At 41.2% G+C, this 22,913-nt stretch overlaps 1 protein-coding gene across 1 annotated transcript; it reads right to left on the bottom strand.

Annotated features, from left to right (window-relative positions):
• Positions 1–7,314: 7,314 nt before the first annotated feature.
• On the bottom strand, positions 7,315–12,401 carry OR52B2 (olfactory receptor family 52 subfamily B member 2). The gene is given in 6 exon segments (XM_066360606.1): positions 7,315–7,408; positions 7,860–7,962; positions 11,246–11,422; positions 11,425–11,525; positions 11,527–11,801; positions 12,186–12,401. Coding segments are annotated over 6 exon segments (966 nt in total).
• Positions 12,402–22,913: the final 10,512 nt, after the last annotated feature.

The raw sequence follows: 22,913 nt of genomic DNA, 5'->3' as shown, positions 1-22,913 counted from the left end.
CAATTCCACAACTCATCATCTGTACACTGTATTGTGTTCATCGCCCATGTCAAGTCTCCATTCATCACCATCTATTCCCTCTAGATGCTCCTTCAGCTTCCTTCACCCCACCCCCACCCCCAGCAATCACCACTTCTTATCCATGTTCGTGAGTTTTATCCTCTTTTTTTTCTTTTTTACTCAATCTCTCATGCTTGATATAAAAACACTAAATAGCCTGACCAGTCAGTGGCGCAGTGGATAGAGCATCAAACTGGGACGTGAAGGACCCAGGTTTGAGACTCCGAAGTCACCAGCTTGACCGTGGGCTCATCTGGTTTCAGCAAGGCTCACTGGTTTGAACAAGGCTCACCAGCTTGAGCCCAAGGTCATTGGTTTAAGGAAGGGGTCACTCTGTCTGCTGTAGCCCCCCCACCCCGGCAAGGCACATATGAGAAAGCAATCAATGAACAACAAAGGAGCCACAATAAAGAATTGATGCTTCTCATCTCTCTCCACTCCTGTCTGTCTGTCCCTATCTGTCCCTCTCTCTGTCTCTGTCACAAAAAAGCACTAAATAAATGCAAATTATTATTCAGTGAATCAACACAACTTAATAGAGTCCAGAAATTAACATATTTGGAATTTAAAATGCGATCAAAAACATTTCAATTTAGTGGGGAAAGGAAAGCCAATTCAATTATTGACATCAGGATATTAAACTATATTGTTTTTGTAAAAGAATAAAACTAGTTCCCACCTCACTCAGTAAAGAAATAGAAATTCCAGATAAATAAAAGATGTATATTTTTAAAAATAAAATCACAAGGTATTAAAATTTTAAATGAAGTTCTTAGGCAAAAACATAGAAAAATATTTCTGTGATTGGAAAGATTTCCTTAGTAAGATAAGAAAACTATAATTTAATGATGTAATTATGTTAAAATGCAGACAAGAATAAATATTCTAGGAGACAAAAATTACAAAATGTGATAGGCAAAAGATTATTATCCTTAAATACTAAACATTGGTATAAATGAGTGAGGAAAATTAGAAAATGTGCAAAAAATCAAAATAGACAATTCATGCTGCAAAAAAAAGGCCAATATACATATAAATAGATGTTCAAAATTTGAAGAAATGAAAATCAGTATCTTATGGAAATATCACAGATTTTTTTATCAGATTGAAAAATATAAGGAAAAGCTCCAGCCAGGTGGGTCAGTCTGTTAGAACATTGTCCCAATACATCAATGTTGCAGATTCAAGCCTTGGTCAGGGCACATACAAAAGTCAACCAATAAATACATAAATAAGTTGAACAACAAATCAGTGTTTATTTCTCTCTCACTCCTTACCTCTCTTCCTCTCTCTCTATAAATCAATAAATGTAAAAAAATCAAAAACAAAAACAATTAGTACCCAGTTCTGGTGGCACAGCATGAGAACATATAAATATATCTGTAGAAATATTCATTGCTATATTGTTGCAATAATAAAAGAAATGATTACAACTTTCATATCTATCAATAGGGCAATAAATAAATTATAGTACTTATATTAAAATGGAATGTTTTGTTTCCATTTAAAAAGAAGTATTAACCATTGCATATAATTATGAAAAACAAATTGAATATTAAAATGCATAGATAGTGTTGTTCTCTCAGTGGGTGTATCACAACAATTTGTATTATCAGTAATAGAAAATCCAACCCTATTTTGGCTTACACACAAAGAGAAATGTTTTTGCTCTTGAAACTGAAAAATATGTTTTTAGTATCATGTTTACGTAAAGATTCAAGACATCATCAAAGGCCCCATTTCTCTGTGACTCTTTGCTCTGCCCTCCAGGACTTGACTCTTCTGAGGCTAGGACAGAACCAAGGTGAGAGAAGCAAGGCACTTAGCTCAGATGCAAAATTTAAGCAGATACCAAAAAACTTAGTAAACAAGATAATATTTTAATATGATCTTTTTAAAATCAAAATTAATGCAAAACATTCACAATGAACAAAATATCAAAATTTTAAATAAAGTTAGGCTTGAAAGTGCTGTGCTGAGCTATAATGGAGCCAGAAGCAAAAGGAAAAAAAAAGGAAGCCCTTATAGATATGTTTTTATGTGCTTTGAATGGTTAAATTTTTTCACAATTTTATTTTGAAAATATTATTTATGAGTTTCTTTAATTAAATCCAATAAATTCTAATTTTCACATAAATATTTAAATTTAAACTAATATTGTGAGTTTTAATATACCCACTTTTCAATGTTATATTTTAAGCCACTTCAACATTCTGGGGAAAAAATTAACCCTAGTCCCAGTCTTACATAACAAAACATGTCTGTAGCAGTTCAGTATGTCAAGATGTACATGCTGGATAGTGAGTACTTACACTACATCATTCAAAAGAAACCAGAATTTATAAGAATCAACATAGTATATATGTACCAAAGCTTTTTAATCCACTCGTCCTCTGACGGACACTTGGGTTGTTTCCAGATCTTTGCTATTGTGAACAATGCTGCCACAAACATGGGAGTGCATTTCTCCTTTTCGAGCCGTTCTATGGTGTCCTTGGGGTATATTCCTAAAAGTGGGATAGCTGGGTCAAAAGGCAGTTCAATTTTCAGTTTTTTGAGGAATCTCCATACTGTTTTCCACAGAGGCTGCACCAGTCTGCATTCCCACCAGCAGTGCAGGAGGGTTCCCTTTTCTCCACATCCTCGCCAGCACTTATTCTGTGTTGTTTTGTTGATGAGTGCCATTCTGACTGGTGTGAGGTGATATCTCATTGTGGTTTTAATTTGCATTTCTCTAATGATTAGTGATGTTGAGCATTTTTTCATATGCCTGTTGGCCATCTGTATGTCCTCTTTGGAGAAGTACTACTCAGCCATAAGAAATGATGACATCGGATCCTTTACAATAACATGGATGGACCTTGATAACATTATACGGAGTGAAATAAGTAAATCAGAAAAAAAACTAAGAACTACATGAATCCATACATAGAAGGGACATAAAAATGAGACTCAGAGACATGAACAAGAATGTGATGGCAACAGGGGTGGGGGTGGGGGTGGGGGTGGGGGTGGGGGGAGGGAGGATGGGGTGAAGAAGAAGAGAGGGGTTGGGGGAGGGGAGGGGCACAAAGAAAACCAGATAGAAGGTGACAGAAGACAATTTAACTTTGAGGGAGGGGTATACAGCACAATCAAATGTCAAAATAATCTAGAGATGTTTTCTCTCAACATATGTACCCTGATTTATCAATGTCACTGCATTAAATTTAATAAATAAATTTTTAAAAAAAGAATCAACAGTTTATTGGATTTATCCTAAGAAAACATAACAATCCAAGAAACCAAACATTTATTCTTTTCTCTTCCCAGAAACTTACCCCAACTCAAGAGAAACTTTTCCCCAACATGTAAAAGAAGCTATCAGATGCAAACTCTGGAAAAAATTAATATGGCATTTGTACTTCATCTGCAGAAATCCCTTGGGTAAGGAGAGAGCTTCTTCCTCATTAGGTCTTTAGGGGGCATCTGGTTTAATTAGACAGAAGCTGACCCCAGCAGGACCAGTCTCTAGATATCACTGACTCAGGAACAAGAGAGGTTGGGTAATCTAAATATGTCCTACCTACAGCAGCCCAAACATACTGTGTCTGTTAATGAGTCCATATACAGAGTGAATTTAGGTTGTTGTTAGTCAATATTTAGAATATTAAAGACCCGCATATATACCTGCTAGATCTCAATGTACATGGAAACCTGTAGAGATATAGAAGAAATAGTAGGTCAGAAGGAGCTAAGTGGTATGTGTGTGTATGTGTGTATGTGTCCAAATGATTTTTTAGTCATAAAATTACATAATATTTAACAGTGAAGGGTCCAGAGATCAACCACATCACCAACATTTCAAATTAGTCAATCTATAAGTATATATTGATATATTAAAACCTATGCTAGATGTTGAAACTATAATAATGAGTGAAACATCTCCTCTGCCCTCACAGAGCTCAAGTTCTGGTGGTTTCATAGGGTAATTAATAATCAGTTGAAACTCTAAGTGTCAGTGCTATGGAGACCCAGAAAACAAGGTGATCACCTCTGACTTGGGGCACTGGCAAAAGCTTCAAAGAGGAGTAGACATCAGTACTCTACCATTTGCCAGCTATGCAGCCTTGATTAGTTATCCTCTCTGAGCCTTGGGTGCCCCCGTGTATAAAACAGACATAGCAAAAGAACAGTTTCATGAGGTTGTATGACGATTAAATAAGCCACTGTGCCAAGGCTCTTAACATGGTTCCTAGCAGAGTAATTTCTTAATAAGCATTAGTTATTAACACTATTATTGTCATTAATATTACTTCTTTATATATTAATGTATTACTACAGTGCATCCGTAAAGTCATGGTGCACTTTTGACCGGTCACAGGAAAGCAACAAAAGACGATAGAAATGTGAAATCTGCACCAAATAAAAGGAAAACCCTCCCAGTTTCTGTAGGATGATGTGGCAGCATGTGCGCATGAGCAGATGATGACATAACACCGTGTATACAGCGGAGCAGCCCACAGCTATGCCAGTTGAGATGTGGACGGTACAGAGGAAAGTTCAGTGTGTTCTGTGGCTCACTAAATTCGAATCCGTGACCAAAGTGCAACGTGAATATCAGCACGTTTATAACAAAGCACCACCACGTAGGAATAACATTACTTGGTGAGATAAGCAGTTGAAGGAAACCGGCAGTTTGGTAGAGAAACCCTGTTCTGGTAAGCCATCAGTCAGTGACGAGTCTGTAGAGCAGGGGTCCCCAAACTATGGCCCGCAGGCCACATGCAGCCCCCTGAGGCCATTTATCCGGCCCCCGCTGCACTTCCGAAAGGGGCACCTCTTTCACTGGTGGTCAGTGAGAGGAGCATAGTTCCCATTGAAATACTGGTCAGTTGGTTGATTTAAATTTACTTGTTCTTTATTTTAAATATTGTATTTGTTCCCGTTTTGTTTTTTTTACTTTAAAATAAGATCTGTGCAGTGTGCATAGGGATTTGTTCATAGTTTTTTTTATAGTCTGGCCCTCCAATGGTTTGAGGGACAGTGAGCTGGCCCCCTGTGTAAAAAGTTTGGGGACCCCTGCTGTAGAGACTGTACGGGATAGCTACCGAAGGAGCCCTAAAAAATCTGTGCATGAGCCCACATCAAACTGCACTGAATAGGTATGAAACTGGAAGAGTTTTCCTTTTATTTGGTGCAGATTTCACATTTCTATCATCTTTTGTTGCTTTCCTGTGACCAGTCAAAAGTGCACCATGGCTTTACGGACTCACTGTATATAGTAATGTATTTTGAGATAATGATGAAAAAGTTAGAACCAGATTATTAAATTAATGCTCAGCTTAAAAATTATTCTGTAGCCCTGTGATTTCTGTTTCCCACATGGAATTCTATATCCTGGAGGAAATATTCAGTTGACAGGTAGGTTTATGCATTTAAAACTCAAATGAAAGCCCTGGCTAGTTAGCTCAGTGGTAGAGTGTTGGCCCAGCATGTGGAAGTCCTGGGTTTGATTCCTGGTTAAGGCACACAGGAGAAGTGCCCATCTGCTTCTCCACCCTTCTCCCTCTCTTTTCTCTCTATCTCTCTCTTCCCCTCCCGCAGCCAAGGCTCTATTGGAGCAAAGTTGACTCAGACACTGATGATGACTCCATGGCCTCTGCCTCAGGCACTAGAATGGCTCCAGTTGCAATGGAGCAATGCCCCAGATGGGCAAAGCATTATCCCCTAGCGGGCCTGCCTGATGGATCCCAGTCATGCACAAGCGGAAGTCTGTCTCTCTGCCTCCCCACTTCTCACTTCATAAAAAAATACAAAAAAAAAAAAACCCACAAGAAAACCTCACACAAATTCTAAGATGAAAAGAGAAATGTGGACTCAGTATTTGTGGTGGTTGAAGAAATGAGTATAAGCATGAAAAAGCATGAAAGAACGGAGGTCAAAACTGTGAACTCCAGAAGCATTCTCCAGTTTTGCTAATCTGGCCATGAACAACAACATGCTATCATTCCTAATAATATGGATGGTCAGAAGCCAGGTAAAATAGAAAATCAAGAATAACCTGTTTTGTCCTGGCAGGGTAGCTCAGTTGGTTAGATTGTCATCCTGATTTGTCAAGGTTATGCATTCGATCCTTGGTCAGAACACAAATAAAAATCAAGAATCAACCAATGATGGCATCAATGGGTGGTACAGAAAGTCCATCTCTCTCCCTCTCTCTCCTTCTCACCTCTCTCTCTCTTTAATAGCCAATGAATAAAAAAAAATTTTAAGATGTGGAACATCAAGAATACTCTGCTTCCTCCTACTCTTGTCTATTCTCTGGAGTAAAAAACACTGCAATCAGTAGCATATTTGCCTCCATGATACTATACTGTCTTTGTAAGGAACTGGTTTACTAATCACTGGGTTTGTGAAAAAATTTAGTTGATCATTTCAGTGCATGATAGAGATGCATGTTCTAATGTCAGGGAGGTAATTGTACTCTCATTCATTTCTCAAATATTTATTATGTACCAGGTGTTCTGTAATGCACTAAGAGCACAAATATGAATGGCACACACTATTCTAGTTTCGAAGAATTTATAGTCAGTTGGGATTACAAATAAATTAACAACCCTTATAATTTATTACATATATTTTGAAAACTTGTACAAGATGCAATAGACATACAAAGATAAAAAGTCTTGGATTGCCTAGAAAAAAATAGAAAACACTCCTCAGGGAAGGCAATTCTTCAACTAAAATTTGAAGAAAAAACAAGACATTTCCAGATGGCTAAATGGCATACATGCATTGCTATTTTTCAAAAACAGTTGTCATTGTGACATGGATGGAGAGCTACTTTAATCTGACAAATAATAAATTCACATTTGGGAATAAAAAACTGGAACTACTTCAGATGCTAAATATAAAGTTATTTTTATTCATCTGTGAATAACTTACTTTATGTGCTGTTCAGCTCCCTGTGTTTCTGGAGCACATCTGGTCTACTGAGGATACCAAATGTTCATATCAGAGGCATGAACACTTAGTTGTGATTTGTAGGTTGTGGGAGAGGGATATGAGAAAAGAAGAGAATAGAAGAAATAAACACAAGAAGGAGGCAAATAGGAAGAGCCAAAAGAGAGAGAGAGAGATGGAGGAGGAAGAGGATGAAGAAAAAAAAAGATAATGAGGAAGAGAAGGAAAAGCCCTTTGAATTAAGGAAATCTCTGTATTTCACATCTAATTTCCTTGGTAAAGTGGGGAGTGTGGATTTATGGGATGCCATCAGCCCAGAGAAGAAGCACAGCACCAAGCCTTGATGTCAAAGAACTGGTGGTGGGCTACATCCTCCTGAACCTGCTTACTCCTCACACCATAACCAGGGGTCCCCAAACTTTTTACACAGGGGGCCAGTTCACTGAACCTCAGACCATTGGAGGGCCAGACTATAAAAAAAACTATGAACAAATCCCTATGCACACTGCACATATCTTATTTTAAAGTAAAAAACCAAAACGGGAACAAATATAATATTTAAAATAAAGAACAAGTAAATTTAAATCAACCAACTGACCAGTATTTCAATGTGGGGTGCTACAGCTGCAGACCGGATGTGTGTCATATGATGCACTTCCTGAGCCATGACACGTGCATCCTGTGTCACCGGAAGTAGTACTGTACGTGAGCAACACCACGTTTTGCATTCGCACCCTGTGCTCTGACCACCAATGAAAGAGGTGCCCCTTCCGAAGTGTAGCGGGGGCTGGATAAATGGCCTCAGGGGGCCGCATGCAGCCTGTAGGCTGTAGTTTGGGGGACCCCTGCCATAGACAATGGGGTTGAGCACTGGTGGCACCACCACATCAAGATTGGCCAACATGTTATGGACATATCAAGGAATGTTATGTCCAAAGTGGTGGGTCAATAGGTAAAGAAGGATTGTAAGGCCAGTGGCTATGCAGGTTCACATTGAATTCAGGCAGACAGTAAAGGAACTGTGGAGCCAGAAAATGGTGGGCCATTCCGTGTATTAGAGTCTCACAACAGCAGATGAGCAAGCAGGCAGGGAAAACTGCTTCCCTCTCTCTCTCCAGACTCTCTAGCCAAAAATAGGAGGAGGGCAAGAGATGAGGAGCATGGGGAGGGGGGGGGGGTCTTTCCTGGAAAACAATAGCAAACAATGACCCCTCCCAAGCATGCAGGCAATCCACAATTTGCAATCTGCCACCCTGAGAACAAGCACCACAGCCTTCATAGACTATACACACTTGGCACTGCCCCATGCTTATGCACCAATCAGGCAAAATATAAGCAATCCAGCCTAACACACTTTTTACACACTTGTTTGCCCAACATTCCACCTTTTTAGGGTTGCTTGCTTCACAATCTAGATGACAGGTATCTTCCACAATAGTCCCTGTTTGAAGAGTGAGGTACACTACATAAACCGACACAGCAACAGTACAAGTTAAACAATTACCATAATTACAAAGGTGCCCTTCACAATGTCTCCCTGAGCACTCTGCCTAAGGCCCTAACTGGAGGCCCATCTCTAGCCCCCTACCTCATGGTAGGTGGGAGGGCCTGTATTGTCCAGGGCTGTGTCCATGAAAACCATAAATTGTCCTTGGTGCATCTCTCCAACTGGATGAGAGCAGCTTTCTGGCGCAGAAGGGCCTCCACTAGAGCTGCCCCCTCATCAGTGTCTCTCATACTGCCCAAAAGTGGCATGACCATCCAACAAGGGAGCCGGTACCCCCTCTAGTCATAGTCTAAGAATCCATTATACCACTTAATGATCAGTCCATGATAGACAGCCCAGCTATCACTGCAAATCAGTGAGGTAAAGGTCCATTACAGGCAACTAGCCATACATCTCTTTATAAATGGACCTCAGTGTCTTTCTATGAGCACTCTGTCCATTACCACAAGACCCTTCCAAACACCTCAGCAAGTTTACAGGGCCTGGCAGGGTCAAACACATTCAAGGCCTGTGCTGCCTTGACAGTTCTCTTAGCTGTTGCTGCTGCCACTGCAAAAAAAAAAAAAAAAAAAAAAAACAACAACAACAACAACAACAAAAAAAAAACACCTATGATCTTCTAATGCCAACACCTGCTACACATTAGAAGGAGACCAGCAGATTGCCCATTTCACATGGGGCCTCAGGCCTCCCCCTCATCCCTGTTATCATGGCAGTTCTGAAGATGCTGCTTTAAGGAGGAGTATGTGGTAATGGCGGCCAAGTATTCCATCTCCGTTCCTGAAAACATGATGCCATTCACCACTATGTCCCACAACCACAGCAACCCTACCAGGGGCTCAGTGGGTTTCTGCCTGAATTGTGCCCTCAACTTCATCAGCTCTGCCTGGGCTTTTACATCTGGGTGACTACCAGGTGGGCTCTGAGTATGCAGATGGCAGCTTCAGCCTGAGCCTCCTCGTCCTCAGAAGAAGAGTTGGAAATGTCTCTTCCCGCTGACTCAGAGCCACTTGACCAGCATGGATGCTGCTGCTCCTGCAGTATCTTGACTCAAAGCTGAGATTTGAGCTCCTGAACCACAGCTGTTTCTCCAACAACTACTGGTGCCAACGTTCAGTTTCCAGGGCAAACTGCAACTTGCAAACCTATAATTCTTTCTCCAGAGATCACTCCAGTCCCAGGTGCTGTTGGTGCTCAGCCTATAGCCGGACCTGCAGTTCTTGGAACTGCAGCTCTTCCTGGAGCTTTTGACCTTGGGCAGCTTCTTGCACAGAGCTTTCAGTGTTCTCTCACAGGGCTGTAAAAAACAGCCAGTTGCCCTGGCTGGTTGGCTCAGCGGTAGAGCGTCGGCCTAGCGTGCGGAGGACCCGGGTTCGATTCCCGGCCAGGGCACACAGGAGAAGCGCCCATTTGCTTCTCCACCCCTCCACCGCGCTTTCCTCTCTGTCTCTCTCTTCCCCTCCCGCAGCCAAGGCTCCATTGGAGCAAAGTTAGCCCAGGCGCTGGGGATGGCTCTGTGGCCTCTGCCTCAGGCGCTAGAGTGGCTCTGGTCGCAACATGGCGACACCCAGGATGGGCAGAGCATCGCCCCCTGGTGGGCAGAGCGTCGCCCCTGGTGGGCATGCCGGGTGGATCCCGGTCGGGCGCATGCGGGAGTCTGTCTGACTGTCTCTCCCTGTTTCCAGCTTCAGAAAAATGAAAAAAAAAACAAAACAAAAAAAACAGCCAGTCAACAGACCCCAAAAGGAGAGCCATGGGGAACCATACTCTGGAGAGCAATGATGTTGGGCAAACAACTTTGTAACAAGCATTTTTTAGGTTTGCTCTCTTGTATTGGGGCAGCACCATGTGTGTATAGTCTATGTGGAAAGCTGCGTGTGCTGCCCTCAGGGCAACAGATTGCAAATTGCAAATTGCTTTCCTGCTTGAAAGGGGCCATTGTTCACTATTGTTTGCTGGAGAAGGGGTTTTTCCCCCCAGCCAGTCTTGGCTGGATAGTTCAGAGAGAGAAAGAGGGAGTGCTTCAGGGTTTGGAAGCCCTGATTTTGGCCCAGCCTGTTTGGCTGAGCCCTGCTGAGACTGGTGGGGTCCTAAGATGGGAGAAAGGGAAGCAGTCTTCACTGCCTGTTTGCTTGTTCACCATTACAGGACTTTAATAAATAGAATGGCCCACCAATTTCTAGTGCCACAGTTCTTTAACCATCTGCCTGAAGCCATTGAGAATCTGTATGGCCATGGTGGCAGCCACTGGCCTTACAAATGACCAGTCCTCTACCCCATTCCTCAAGGATGGCATCGGCTCTATACAAATGTGATCTGAATCCTGCCAGCTGTGCCAAATGTATGGCTGGTGCCATGGCCATGCAGGTTCACATTGGATTCTGTCAGATGGTAAAAGAACTATGGATCCAGAAAATGGTGGGTCATTTCATTTATTAGAGTCTCACAATGGCGGACAAGCAAGCAGACAGGGAAAACTGTTTCCCTCTCTCTCTCTCTAGACCCTCCAGCCAAAAACAGGCTGGGAGGGACCCCTTTCTGGGCAAATAATAGCAAACAATGGCCTCTCCCAAACATGCAGGCAATCTGCAATTTGTAATCTACCGCCCTGAGAGCAATCACCCACAGAATTACATACACTATACATATATGTTGCTGGCCCATGCTCATGCACCAATCAGGCAAAATACAAGTAAGCAAGCATAACACACTTTTTACACACTTGTTTGCCCAACAGGGATGGAACATAAAACATGAGTATAGCACACAAATGGGAGCCACAAGGGCTGAGAGCCTTGTGCTGGGCATCCTGGGAGGGTAAACAAAACATTGTTTGTAGGACCAGTGAGTAAGACACAGTGATGAGGATTATGTCCAAGATGACCATGACAATGAGCACTGAGAAACCATCCAGATATTAATGGTGATGTCAGCACAGGCTAAGCAGGCTACTTTGATATGCTCATAGTAGGAATGAGGAATGATGTTGGTCCAGCCGAAGGGCAATGCTTCTCAAGAAAACCACTGGGAAGATGATGCAGAAGCTTTGGGAGACAATGGCCAGAGCAATTGTTCTCACAACTGGCCATGTTAGCACTGTTGAATAATGCAAAGGGGCACAGATAGCCACAGAGTGGTCAAAGGCCATAGCTAATAGGATGGCTGCCCGCCCCCCAAATATCATAAAGACAAAGAAAATTTGGGTGACACAGGCATCAAAAGCAATGTCACGGACATGGAGCCAAAAGATGGCTAGGGCCTTGGGCACAGTAGTGGTGGATAGCAAGATTTTGTTTTGTTTTGTTTTGTTTGTATTTTTCTGACGCGAGAAATGGAGGCAGACATAGACTCCTGTATGTGCCCAAACAGGATCCACCCGGTATGCCCACCAGAGGGTGGTGCTCGGCCCATCCAGGGTATCGCTCTACTACAACCAGAGCCATTCTAGCACCTGAGGTGTAGGCCATTGAGCCATTCTCAGTGCCTGTGACAACTTTGCTCCAATGGAACCTTGGCTGAGGGAGGGGAAAAGAGAGATAGAGAGAAAAGACAGGGAGAGGGGTGGAGAAGCAGATGGGCACTTCTCCTGTGTGCCCTGGACAGGAATCAAAACTGGAACTTCCACACGTTGGGCCAACACTCTACCGCTGAGCCAACCAGCCAGGAGCAGGATGTTTTTGATGGCCAGCATGGAAAGTAAAAAGAACATGGGCTCATGAAGGTTAACAGTCTTGATGATGACCACTATCAAGATGCTGTTCCCCAGGAGTTCAGTAAAGTACATGAGGCAGAGGGGTATGTGCAGCCAGTAGTCATATGCCTCTAATCCAGGGATGCCAAGTAGGACAAAAACTTCAGGGTGGAAGATGGTAAGGTTGGTGTGAATCATGATGAACTCTAGGGTCCTCTATATAATGACTTAGAAGTTGATGGGTCTGCTGAAAATGATAGGAACAGAAAGCATCTCTGAGTGTGTGCTGAGATCACAAAACATAGCATGGATTTCTAAACAGTGGTGTAAGAATGATCTCTGGCCCTTCGTGCTTATTTACACATAGAGTTTCTATATCAACCATGCTTCACTCTGCCTCCAATCACCCTACCCCCAAAGTTCAGCCCCACCCTACCTTTCTGGCCTCACTCTACCATTTCCACACAAGCATCATTTGCTCCCTTATCTAAGCTATACTTTTGCCTCCCTCTAGAGCTCTGTCCCTTCTATGTTTAAATAAATTTCCCTTCCCTTCCATTTCTACTTATTTAAATTCTAACTTTAAGACAAACCATTTTGTAATGGTTCATATCCATAACAATATCTCCTTCTGGAAGACCTACTAACTATATTTTAATTTGATTATATTTAATCACATTAAATTTCTTGGCTACTACCTTTAATGTTTCACGTAAGACTTACTTAATAACTTGGCACTTGTGGCTCTCTGTACATGAAAATGGAGCATCAAGTAGAAATTCAGGAGGGGCTCACCTGACCAGGTAGTGGTGAAGTGGATTGGGCATTAGACTGGGATGCAGAGGACTCATATTTAAAACCCTGAGGTCACCAGCTTGAGTGTGGGCTCATCCGGCTTGAGCATGGGCTCACCAGCTTGAGTGCAGGGTTACTGCCTTGAGTGTGGGATCATATACATGACCCCATGGTCACTGGCTTGGGCCCAAGGTAACTGGCTTGAGCTCAAAGTCACTGGCTTGAGCAATAAATCATTCACTCTGCTGTAGCCCCCCCCCCCAATCAAGGCACATATGAGAAAACAATCAATGAACAACTAAATAGACTAAGGAGCTGCAACAAAGAATTGACGCTTCTCATTTCTCTCCCTTCCTGTCTATCTGTCTCTCTCTGTCCCTCTCTCTGTCTCTCTCTCTGTGTCACACACACACACACACACACACACACACACACACAAATCCAGGAGGGGCCTAAGGAATGTTTCTCCAAGCTGATCCAGATTCAGATCTTCACTAAAGGCATGAGAGGTGGGGCAGCCATATTCATTGCCTATTCTTAATGAACTTCTCATGCTCCTCCCCAGAGGTTTCTGTAAAGATTGTGGTTACATCTCCTTATCCTTAAGGCCCACTCAGGAAAACTACTCTGGGTATAGGAAATCAATACACTCACCTCTGGCTTTGTTAGTATGGCCCTCCTTTCCTACTCACTTGTTCTTTAAGCCTCAAAAAGATTTAGGTTTCTATGCTACTATGAAAGATTAATCCTAGAGACCTTGCCTTGGCTCTTCTCAGCACTCAGGTGAGATTTGTCTGCTTCTGAAGCTCTAGAATATCTGTCAGCTACTGTTGTAAAGTACCCGTACCTCAATTCCACGGGTTTATGTAGAAACACCAAGTCCAAATGAATTTTGAAGAGTTCTATTAAAGGAGGAGACTTATTAAATATGCCAGCAACATATGGCTGACCTGGGGCATTCACAAACCCAAATTATGTGTGCAAAATACCTTTCAGGGGCTGGTTATATACCCTTGACTACACATGGGCAGGAGAAAGCATGACATCATGGCACAAGCTTACAACATTTGTTTAGGGGATACACAGAAACATTAAGACTTTCAAGGTAACACAAAGATGTTTACAAATCTTTTAGGGTTTATCTTCCCTTCTTTGCCTAGAGGTATGTTACTCTCAAGATTCCAGGAAGGGGGAGAAACTTCAATCAATGTAAGGTGGTATGTAAATCCTGTCTCCCATTGAAAGAGAAGAAGTTTCTCAGTTAACCTTTATTTTAGATTTAAAACTAAATGACCCATTGTTCTTGAAAACCATAAACTTCTATATTCTCCTCCCCTCCCCCTTCCCAAAGGAAGGATGGGACTAGAAAGCCTGACCTTTTCTTCTAGAATATCAATACTAATTTTGCAGCTTTTGGGTACCTTACAATAATCCCCACTGGTTTTATATTCTAAGTCAAATCCTTGACTTAATTTATTGAAGAGTATGAGGCTGTTGTGTAGGAATATTAACTTATAACATGTAATAGATATTTAACAGATAGCATTAATAGCAATACAGTTCACTAAAGAAATAAATATTATTGATTAATTTTCTATAAACTGTACAATCCTTTTGTAACTTATATAAAATTAATTAGCTTTTGTTTTACCCTAGTTTCCCTTTTTCCCAAAGTCTAATTAAAAGGGAGTCCTTAGTGAGTTTCTTCATTCTTCAGCCATATGTAAACCAACCCTTCATTCTTTAGCCGTATGTAGACCAACCAGCTTCCAGTTTGTGGTTGGAATAGGGCATGCCTTCCACCTTGGCAGCAGTGGGAGTGGTCAGGATCATGGTGTGTGGACCCATCCACATAGAAGTCAGTCCTTGGGTGATGTACTGGATCACCTGGCAATGCTGGAAGCACTTCTCAGACAGTCTTTTGAATAGTTTTCTGTGTAACTTATAAATCCTGCAAGTACTTAAGGAAACAGTGGTTACATTCCTTTTATGATTTGATTTATGCATTTTATCTGCCCTGAACCTTTTGGTACCTGTGGGCATGATGTAACTTCAAATTAGTTTCTAATTAATATGTGATTCCTTTCCTATATGTTATGAGACTGTGGACACAAATGCAGGCCCAACACTATAATGGGAAAGATAAACCTGGAAAGAATACTATATAGTAACTTTCTAACAATTGTCACTGTGCCCTATTCTAGAAGGAAAAACTTTTATCTACCTGTTAATTATTTTATTAAAGTCTATTTTGACATATTTATTTGGAAAAGCCCCTTTTCTCCTTGTTTTGTTTTGTTTTTTACAATTTCTTTACTTTGCTTAGTATTTACTTGGACAAAAGCTAAACACTCAGATATTATGCCTTCTGTAATAGATTCTAAGTCTGGCTTTTCTAATTATTCCTTTCCTGTTGGAAAAATCTTTTTCTAATTTGGTTTTGAATAAACCTTTGGCAATAAGGGTCCCAAAAACCCCACTGGTTTGGGGTGACATTTTCCTACTCATTTGAATTCTGAATTTCCTATGTTCCAATTTTTAGGCAAACTGGAAAAATATAAAATAAACAATAAAATTCAAACAGCTAATGTTAACAAATACTATAACAGTGTCCTAACACAATAAAGTGACCAAAGCCTACTAGATTATTAAACAAAGTTTTAACCAATATAACAGGATTTAAAATAAAATTCTTACAGTCTTAAATGTCCTTAACATGTTAACGTAATTTCACTAAGTCCATGTTGATATCATCATTGCTTCATATTATTTGCAAATGTAACCCAAGTTCCACATCAGTTTGAGAATTGCCCCAAAGAGCAGGAGTCACATATATTCAGGAAAAGTCCTCAAGGCATTGGAGTTGTGGTCACATTCCACACTCTGTAGCTAGCGTCCAAGTCCTAATGATCACTGTTTTTAACTGGAATTAGCAGCAGTTCCCAGCCTAAAATAAGCATGGGGGCATTGAGACAAGAGGAATAAAGGAGACACTATACATTAAACAAAGTAACAGAAATAAGACTGTCAATATCCACAGTAGAGATCTTCAAGGGATAAATAAAACTCAAATATTAGGCAAGGCATAGTAAGTGACCCTTGTGTTTACAAGAAATGAGATCGGTTTACCTACTACTTGGAAGAAATACCCTAGGTTTGTCCACAGTGTCATGAGATGGGGCCAATGGCCCTGGGCATATTTGGCCTTCAGTGGTAAGTTCTAGCAGGCTGGGAAAGGTCAGATCACAGGTAGCTGAAGCAGGGCTGGAAGAGACTGAACCCTCGCTCCCCGGAATAAGGGGGCAGCTTAACCTCTCATGTCCCTTTTGTCCCACAGCAAAGGCATGTCCCCAGGTGGGGCCAAGAAGCCTTGCAGGCTTTAGCTTAATGACCTTTCCACTCTTGAAGCAGGGCCCTGATGGAATCCTATGAAGCCCCTTCAGGGTATTGGAGCCTTTCAGGGCATATGCCAAGAGCTGGTATTTTTCCTGATCCCTTTTGGGCTCTATTTCCCTTTTCTACTCCTTTCTTGGTTATTATAGACCTTAAAGGCCATGCTCAGAAGATCTTTGCTGAGGGGCTTGAGGGCCCTTTTCTGTCTATATAAACTCTTGGGGAAAAAAACAAAAACAGTGTTATTAGCTGGATCAAATAAAAGAGGGTAGAGGTTTGCAAGAGAAACAGGTTTGGTGTCTCCTTTAGGATTTCAGAGTCTCTCCACTGCTGAATAACTCAGTACTTTATCATTCAAAAGAAATTTTAACAATACTGTTTCAAAATGATAATAAACTAAACATTATATAAAAAGACATTATTAACAATCATTATATATTTTCTAATATTTAAACCAAGATTTCAATATTACAGGGCTATAAAACAGCAAATAAAAGGAATTAACAAAAGACCTTTGAAATAACATATACAATTCTAATATGAAAAATACTTTTTCTACAATAAGGGATCCTTGGTACAAACTACCCAGTGGGCAAAGAGATACTAACCCTTTTTGACCCACAGTGATTTACACTATTAAGTCAACATGAGGGGCAGGATGCCTAAAGGAGAAGCAGACTCCAAGAACTGGGATACTTGGAGCCTGCCGCTTTTACCTTTTTTTTTCTTTTCTGTCGTTTGTCTTGCATAATTCAATCCACTACCTGTAACTTAACTGCCTTGCTTTGAGCAGCTAATTAAAATACAAATTTAACAAAATTATTTTCCAATAGTGGATTGCTTTAGCCTATATGAGATTTTCAATTTCCCTGAAATTCTCTGAAAACTCTTTTTACAATTTTTACTATTATAGCTAATGCAGTGGGTCTTCCCCATGAATCCCACAACTCCCTTATTAGATAACAATTATGCCACATGAAGAAATCGGGAGACTTGGAGAGAACCCAACACCTGCCTCGGCCCCACAGGAGAGTATTGGAACATTTCTCTAATTTTTTTACACTAATGGAGGGCAACAAGCCACCAGCCCTAACCCATGGAGGGCCCACAGGACCCCCATCTTCTATGGAGGGGAAGGAGAGATACAGCAGGAGGGCCTATTTCTAATCATTCCTATTTCCTATAATTTTATTACTCATGCTTCTATTACTCCTTCTGGAGCTGCAATTTATTTCAAGTAACTTGATAAGTAGCAAGGTCCACACCTGTGGTTTGTTAAGTTCTAAATTCTTTTCACCTGGTCTTGTTTCCTTGTATAACCCAAGGCAGGCTGAATCCTAGACTAGCCAAGCACTGGGAAGTGGCTGCGGGGCTCGTCTCTTGGTGCTTCGTCTGCTGTTCACTGTTTGCCTTCTGCTCAGGTGCATCGATCGCGATGGCTGAAGCCAGAGCACGGCGGGGAGGTAAGGGAGCATGCCTACATTCACCTCTCTGTGGCTGTGCCCCCACCCCATCATTCCACACACCATGGGTCCTGGCTCAGCTTTTCTCTTTTCACTCACGTAAATCACTTACTTGGCAGCTCTTTCCTCTAGAAGCTGAAGAAACACTTTCCTGGGCATATTCCCTATTGCAATACATGCATTGATTTTTTTCCTAGTGGAGTTTTAATTCTCTCTCTCGAATCCCCTTTCTGTCCTAGATATAAGTCTGGCTGGACTAGGAAGACGTAGCACCCTTTTTGTATTGAACAAGCTTTTAGCCATTGTGGCAGACTCATTGTTAAATTTAGCCATTGATCAGTGTATTGAAACTGATCAGGGTGGCCTGGATCCTCAGTTTGAGGTTCCAAACTGCCCTTACTTGCAGGAGATTAAAAGTTCCCACCACCAGCCACCCAACCCCGAAAGTGGGCCATTCTGATTCACAGAGAGTGCATATCCTTTTCTTGGACCATTTCATTCTGTATTCAGGGCTGTCTCCATAAGCTTCTTGAAAGTGCTTTAAAAGACATCCTAAGGGAGTCTTCTGTGACTGGACCCTCCTTCCATGTTTAATAGCTAGGACCACCAATTACAAAATTAAAATTACTCCAGGAAAATTCAGAAACGAGTGCACTAATAAAAGCCAGAAAGATAAGTCAGATAATTAACTAGCACCCAGAATAAAGGATGTTTGACTATAGAGGTATTAATTATTACACAAGACAAGAGGAAGAAGCCAACAGAAGAGAATAATTTCTTCAGGGGAGACATCTAACAGGGCCCCCTGAAGCCAAAGGTCCTGAATCCAAGAAAAGATATGTAGTGGAGCAGGGGAGAGGGGTCCAAACCATGAAATGTCATGAGAGATTTCTTGAAGGAACAAAGAAAATCTGCAGTATACACAAATCACCATTTAAGATTGCTTTTTAGTCAGAAACTTTTAATTTTTGATACAAAAACTCAAGCCAGACCTTAAAAACAAACACATTTAAACATTAAACAAAGACTTAACATCACAAATCAAGAAGTTTAAATGAGCATGCTCTACTTATCCTAATTTTTCTGGCAAACAAAGACAAAGTTCAATAGATGAGGGAGGGGTTCCCCCCAGTGGAAAGTACCATACCCCAGGAGCCCTTCCCTTCACAAGGGAAGGGCTCCCCCTCATGGCCTCTCAGGTGCACACAGGCCATAGCACCAGAGATTCCTTTATACCAGGGTTTTCTAGACAGACACATTAAAAACAAAGACTGAGATCTCAACAAACACAGAGAAGTCTCTGGAAGTCTGAGCAAGATTAATCAATCCAGGTTAGCTCAGTCTCCACTGATTCAGTGCAATGTGAGACTGACTAATCCTGGACGAACTCAATCCCCACTAATGTCTTCCTAGATCAAAGACAATTGTTCCCACTAATGTTTTTTTACTGAGAGCACAACTAGACGCCTCTAGGAGTTCTGGGCAGGATGAAGTCCCCACTGATGTCTCTCTAGAGAAATCAATGTCTCTAAAGGCCCAAAGCAGAACTGAATAACCTGGTTAGTTCAGTTTCCACTAATGTCCCTCTAGAGTTCAAGCAGATATCCCTGAGAGTCTGAGGCAGAACCTAATCCCCACTAATCGTCCTTCCAGAGTATAACCAGATGTCCCTCAGCAAAGGCTGAGGCAGGACCTAGAAACTCTCCACCAACGTCTCAGTCTTGGAGAGTGTATTACATGAGTGAGACCACATCTGATCCCCACATAATACCCAACAACAGAACAGAAAAGCAAGAATTCAGAGGAAAACTAGAATTTAATAATGCAAAAGAGCTGCTTTATTTACCTCCTTGATATCTCTGCCAAATTGTCCAAATTGTCAAATTTTGGAACCAGAAGGTGTCTACCGAAGAACTGTTCATACCCACAAGAAAACTGGGAGCCCTGAAGACGTCTCAGGTGGCGTGCCTCTCCCCAAGATTTAAGGGGGGTTGGGCAGCTCCCCAGAGAGACCATCTGATTCGGATGTCTCTACCCAGTGATGCAAAACACCACAGCCCTCTGTTGGGCACCAAATGTTGTAAAGTACCCATACCTCAATTCCACAGGTTTACATGGAGACAAGTCCAGATGAATTCTGAAGAGTTTTATTAAAGGAGGAGATTTATTAAATATGCTGGCCGCATATGGCTGACATGGGGCATTCGCAAACCCAAATCATGTGCCCAAAATACCTTTTAGGGGCTGGTTATATACCCTTGACTACACATGGGCGGGGAAGAGCATGACATCATGGCACAAGCTTACAACATTTGTTTAGGGGATACACAGAAACATTAAGACTTTCAAGGTAACACAATCAAAGATGTTTACAAATCTTTTAGGGTTCATCTTCCCTTCTTTGCCTAGGCAGGGGTCGTCAAACTTTTTATAAAAACCGCCCACTTTTGCAATGCTGGTCCCTACCGCTCACTAGTGGGCGGTCCAGCTTTCATGGTGGGCCAATCGCAGCGCTGTTTGGTTGCGCGGTAGAGACCAGGTTGACCAGCACTGCAAAAGTGGGTGGTTTTTATAAAAAGTTTGAAGACCCCTGGAGAGGTATGTTACTTTCAAGGTTCCAGGAAGGGGGAGGAACTTCAATCAATGTAAGGTGGTATGTAAACCCTGTCTCCCATTGAAAGAGAAGAAGTTTCTCAGTTAACCTTTATTTTAGATTTAAAACTAAATGACCCATTGTTCTTGCAAGCCAGAAACTTCTATATTCTCCTCCCCTCCTTCCCAAAGGAAGGATGGGACAGAAAAGCCTGACCTTTTCTTCTAGAATATCAATATTAATTTTGCAACTTTTTGGTACCTTACAACACTACCAAGACTAGAGAAAGGATAAGTGATTTTTGAGAATCTAGAAGGGAATATAGAGAAAAGGGACCATGAAGAGAATAAGGAGAGAATCAGGAATATAAAGGTACTAAATAAGTACTAGATGGAACTACTGATAATGGTGTGCAAAGCATCCCAAGGAAAAAGGCATCCAAAGAATAAAAGCCCCAATTTAAGAGTCCATATTTTTGCCTCAATGCAGATGCAGTTGCTCAGAGCATCATGGGCTGTGGGGAGGGAGCAATGGGTCTCCAGGTAGGTACAGGGAAGGGGACAGGGCCAGATTCAGACAATTAAGGGTCCTAGGTGGGATAATATTTTAACACCATTCAGACAGTGTATTTTAAATATTTATTTGTCTTCTGTTTATAGAAGAGACTGAGCTTTACTGGGATAGGTGCTGAGAAGTAGGACCACAGGGAGGATTGCTCTTTTTTTCCTTTTTTCCATTTGTCTTTTTTCTTCTTATTTTTTCTCTTTTTTCTTTTACATTTTATTTTCTTTAATTTTTATAATTTTTATTTTTTGTGAGTGTTTTGTTTCTCTTTATTTTTTGTTTTTAATATTTGTTTTCTGTGGTTTTTCTTTTTTACATCTCATAATTTTTTCTATTTTTTATTGTATATTTAAATTTTAATTTCTTAGTTATGTTTTTTATAAATCTTAACAATACCACTCTCAAATATTATAAAGAAAGAAGAAATCAAATATCATGGCTACACAAGACAGAGACATAGTTCAGAAAGAAAATGAAAAATCTCCAGAACAAATCTCAATCACAGGAAAACCTTAGAGTTAAATGATAGAAAATTCAAAAATGAAGTTCTGAAAATACTCAACAAGATCTGAGAAAACACCAATATGCAACATAATAAGCTCAAAAAGGAGGCTGGAAGTTTAAAACAGAGATGAAAAATTCAATACATGAATTTAAGACTGAGGTAGCAAGATTAGCTAATAGAACAAGCCAAAGAGAAAATAAACAGTGACATCAAAGACAGGCAACTAGATATACCACAGAGAGGAGAGAGACTCATGAATTTAAAAAATAAATGATAGAGCTCTACAAGAATTGTCAGAATCCATCAGGAAGAGCAATATAAGAATAATAAGTATATCAAAAGAAGAGAGGAAGAAAGGAATAGAGAGCTTATTCAAACAAATAATGGATGAAAATTTTCCAAGCCTATGGAAAGAGTTAAAGCCTCAAATCCAAGAAGTAAATAGAATGCTGAGTTACCTCAACCCAAACAGCCTTACTCCAAGGCACATTGTAATAAAATTGTCAAAAATCAATGACAAAAAAAGAATCCTCAAGGCAGCTATGGAAAAGAAGAATGTATAAAGGAAAGCCCATTAGGTTATCATCAGATTTCTCAGCAGAAAGACTACAAAGCAGAAGAGAGTGGACCTAAACAAAGTACTGAAAGAGGGTAACTACCAGCCAAGAATACTATATCCATCAAAGTTATCCTTCAAATATGAAGAGGAAATAAAAACATTTTCATATATCCAGAAGCTAAGGAAATTTATTGGCAGAAAACACTCACTGCAGTAAATACTCAACAGGGTTGTTCAACCAGATAGAAAGAACAAAACAAATTAAACTACAACTAAAAGCTCCAACAAAGTCACAATAAAAACAAGGATAATCTGTGAAAATAATAACCTAAAAGGGGAGAGAATAAAGAGCTACAATAGCAAAAGAGGATGAATTGTGGAAGCCCTCATAAGATAAAGGACTCTTGAACATATGAATATTTTTCTCTTATTAAGCTAATGGTAACTACTCACAAAAAAAGCTACTACTGAAATATGCAACTTAAAAAAAGAAGAGGCCCTGGCCGGTTGGCTCAGCGGTAGAGCGTCAGCCTGGCGTGCGGGAGTTCTGGGTTCGATTCCTGGCCAGGGCACACAGGAGAAGCGCCCATTTGCTTCTCCACCCCTCCCCCTCTCCTTCCTCTCTGTCTCTCTCTTCCCCTCCCGCAGCCAAGGCTCCATTGGAGCAAAGATGGCCCAGGCACTGGGGATGGCTCTGTGGCCTCTGCCTCAGGCACTAGAATGGCTCTGGATGCAACAGAGCGATGCCCCAGAGGGGCAGAACATCACCCCCTGGTGGGCATGCCAGTTGGATCCCAGTCGGGCGCATGCGGGAGTCTGTCTGACTGCCTCCCCGTTT

The sequence above is a fragment of the Saccopteryx leptura genome, chromosome 1 (genome assembly GCF_036850995.1).
Source record: "Saccopteryx leptura isolate mSacLep1 chromosome 1, mSacLep1_pri_phased_curated, whole genome shotgun sequence".
In the NCBI taxonomy this organism is placed as follows: Eukaryota; Metazoa; Chordata; class Mammalia; order Chiroptera; family Emballonuridae; genus Saccopteryx; species Saccopteryx leptura.
The sequence above is the reverse complement of the archived record's forward strand: the minus strand, read 5'-3'. Positions and strand labels throughout refer to the sequence as shown.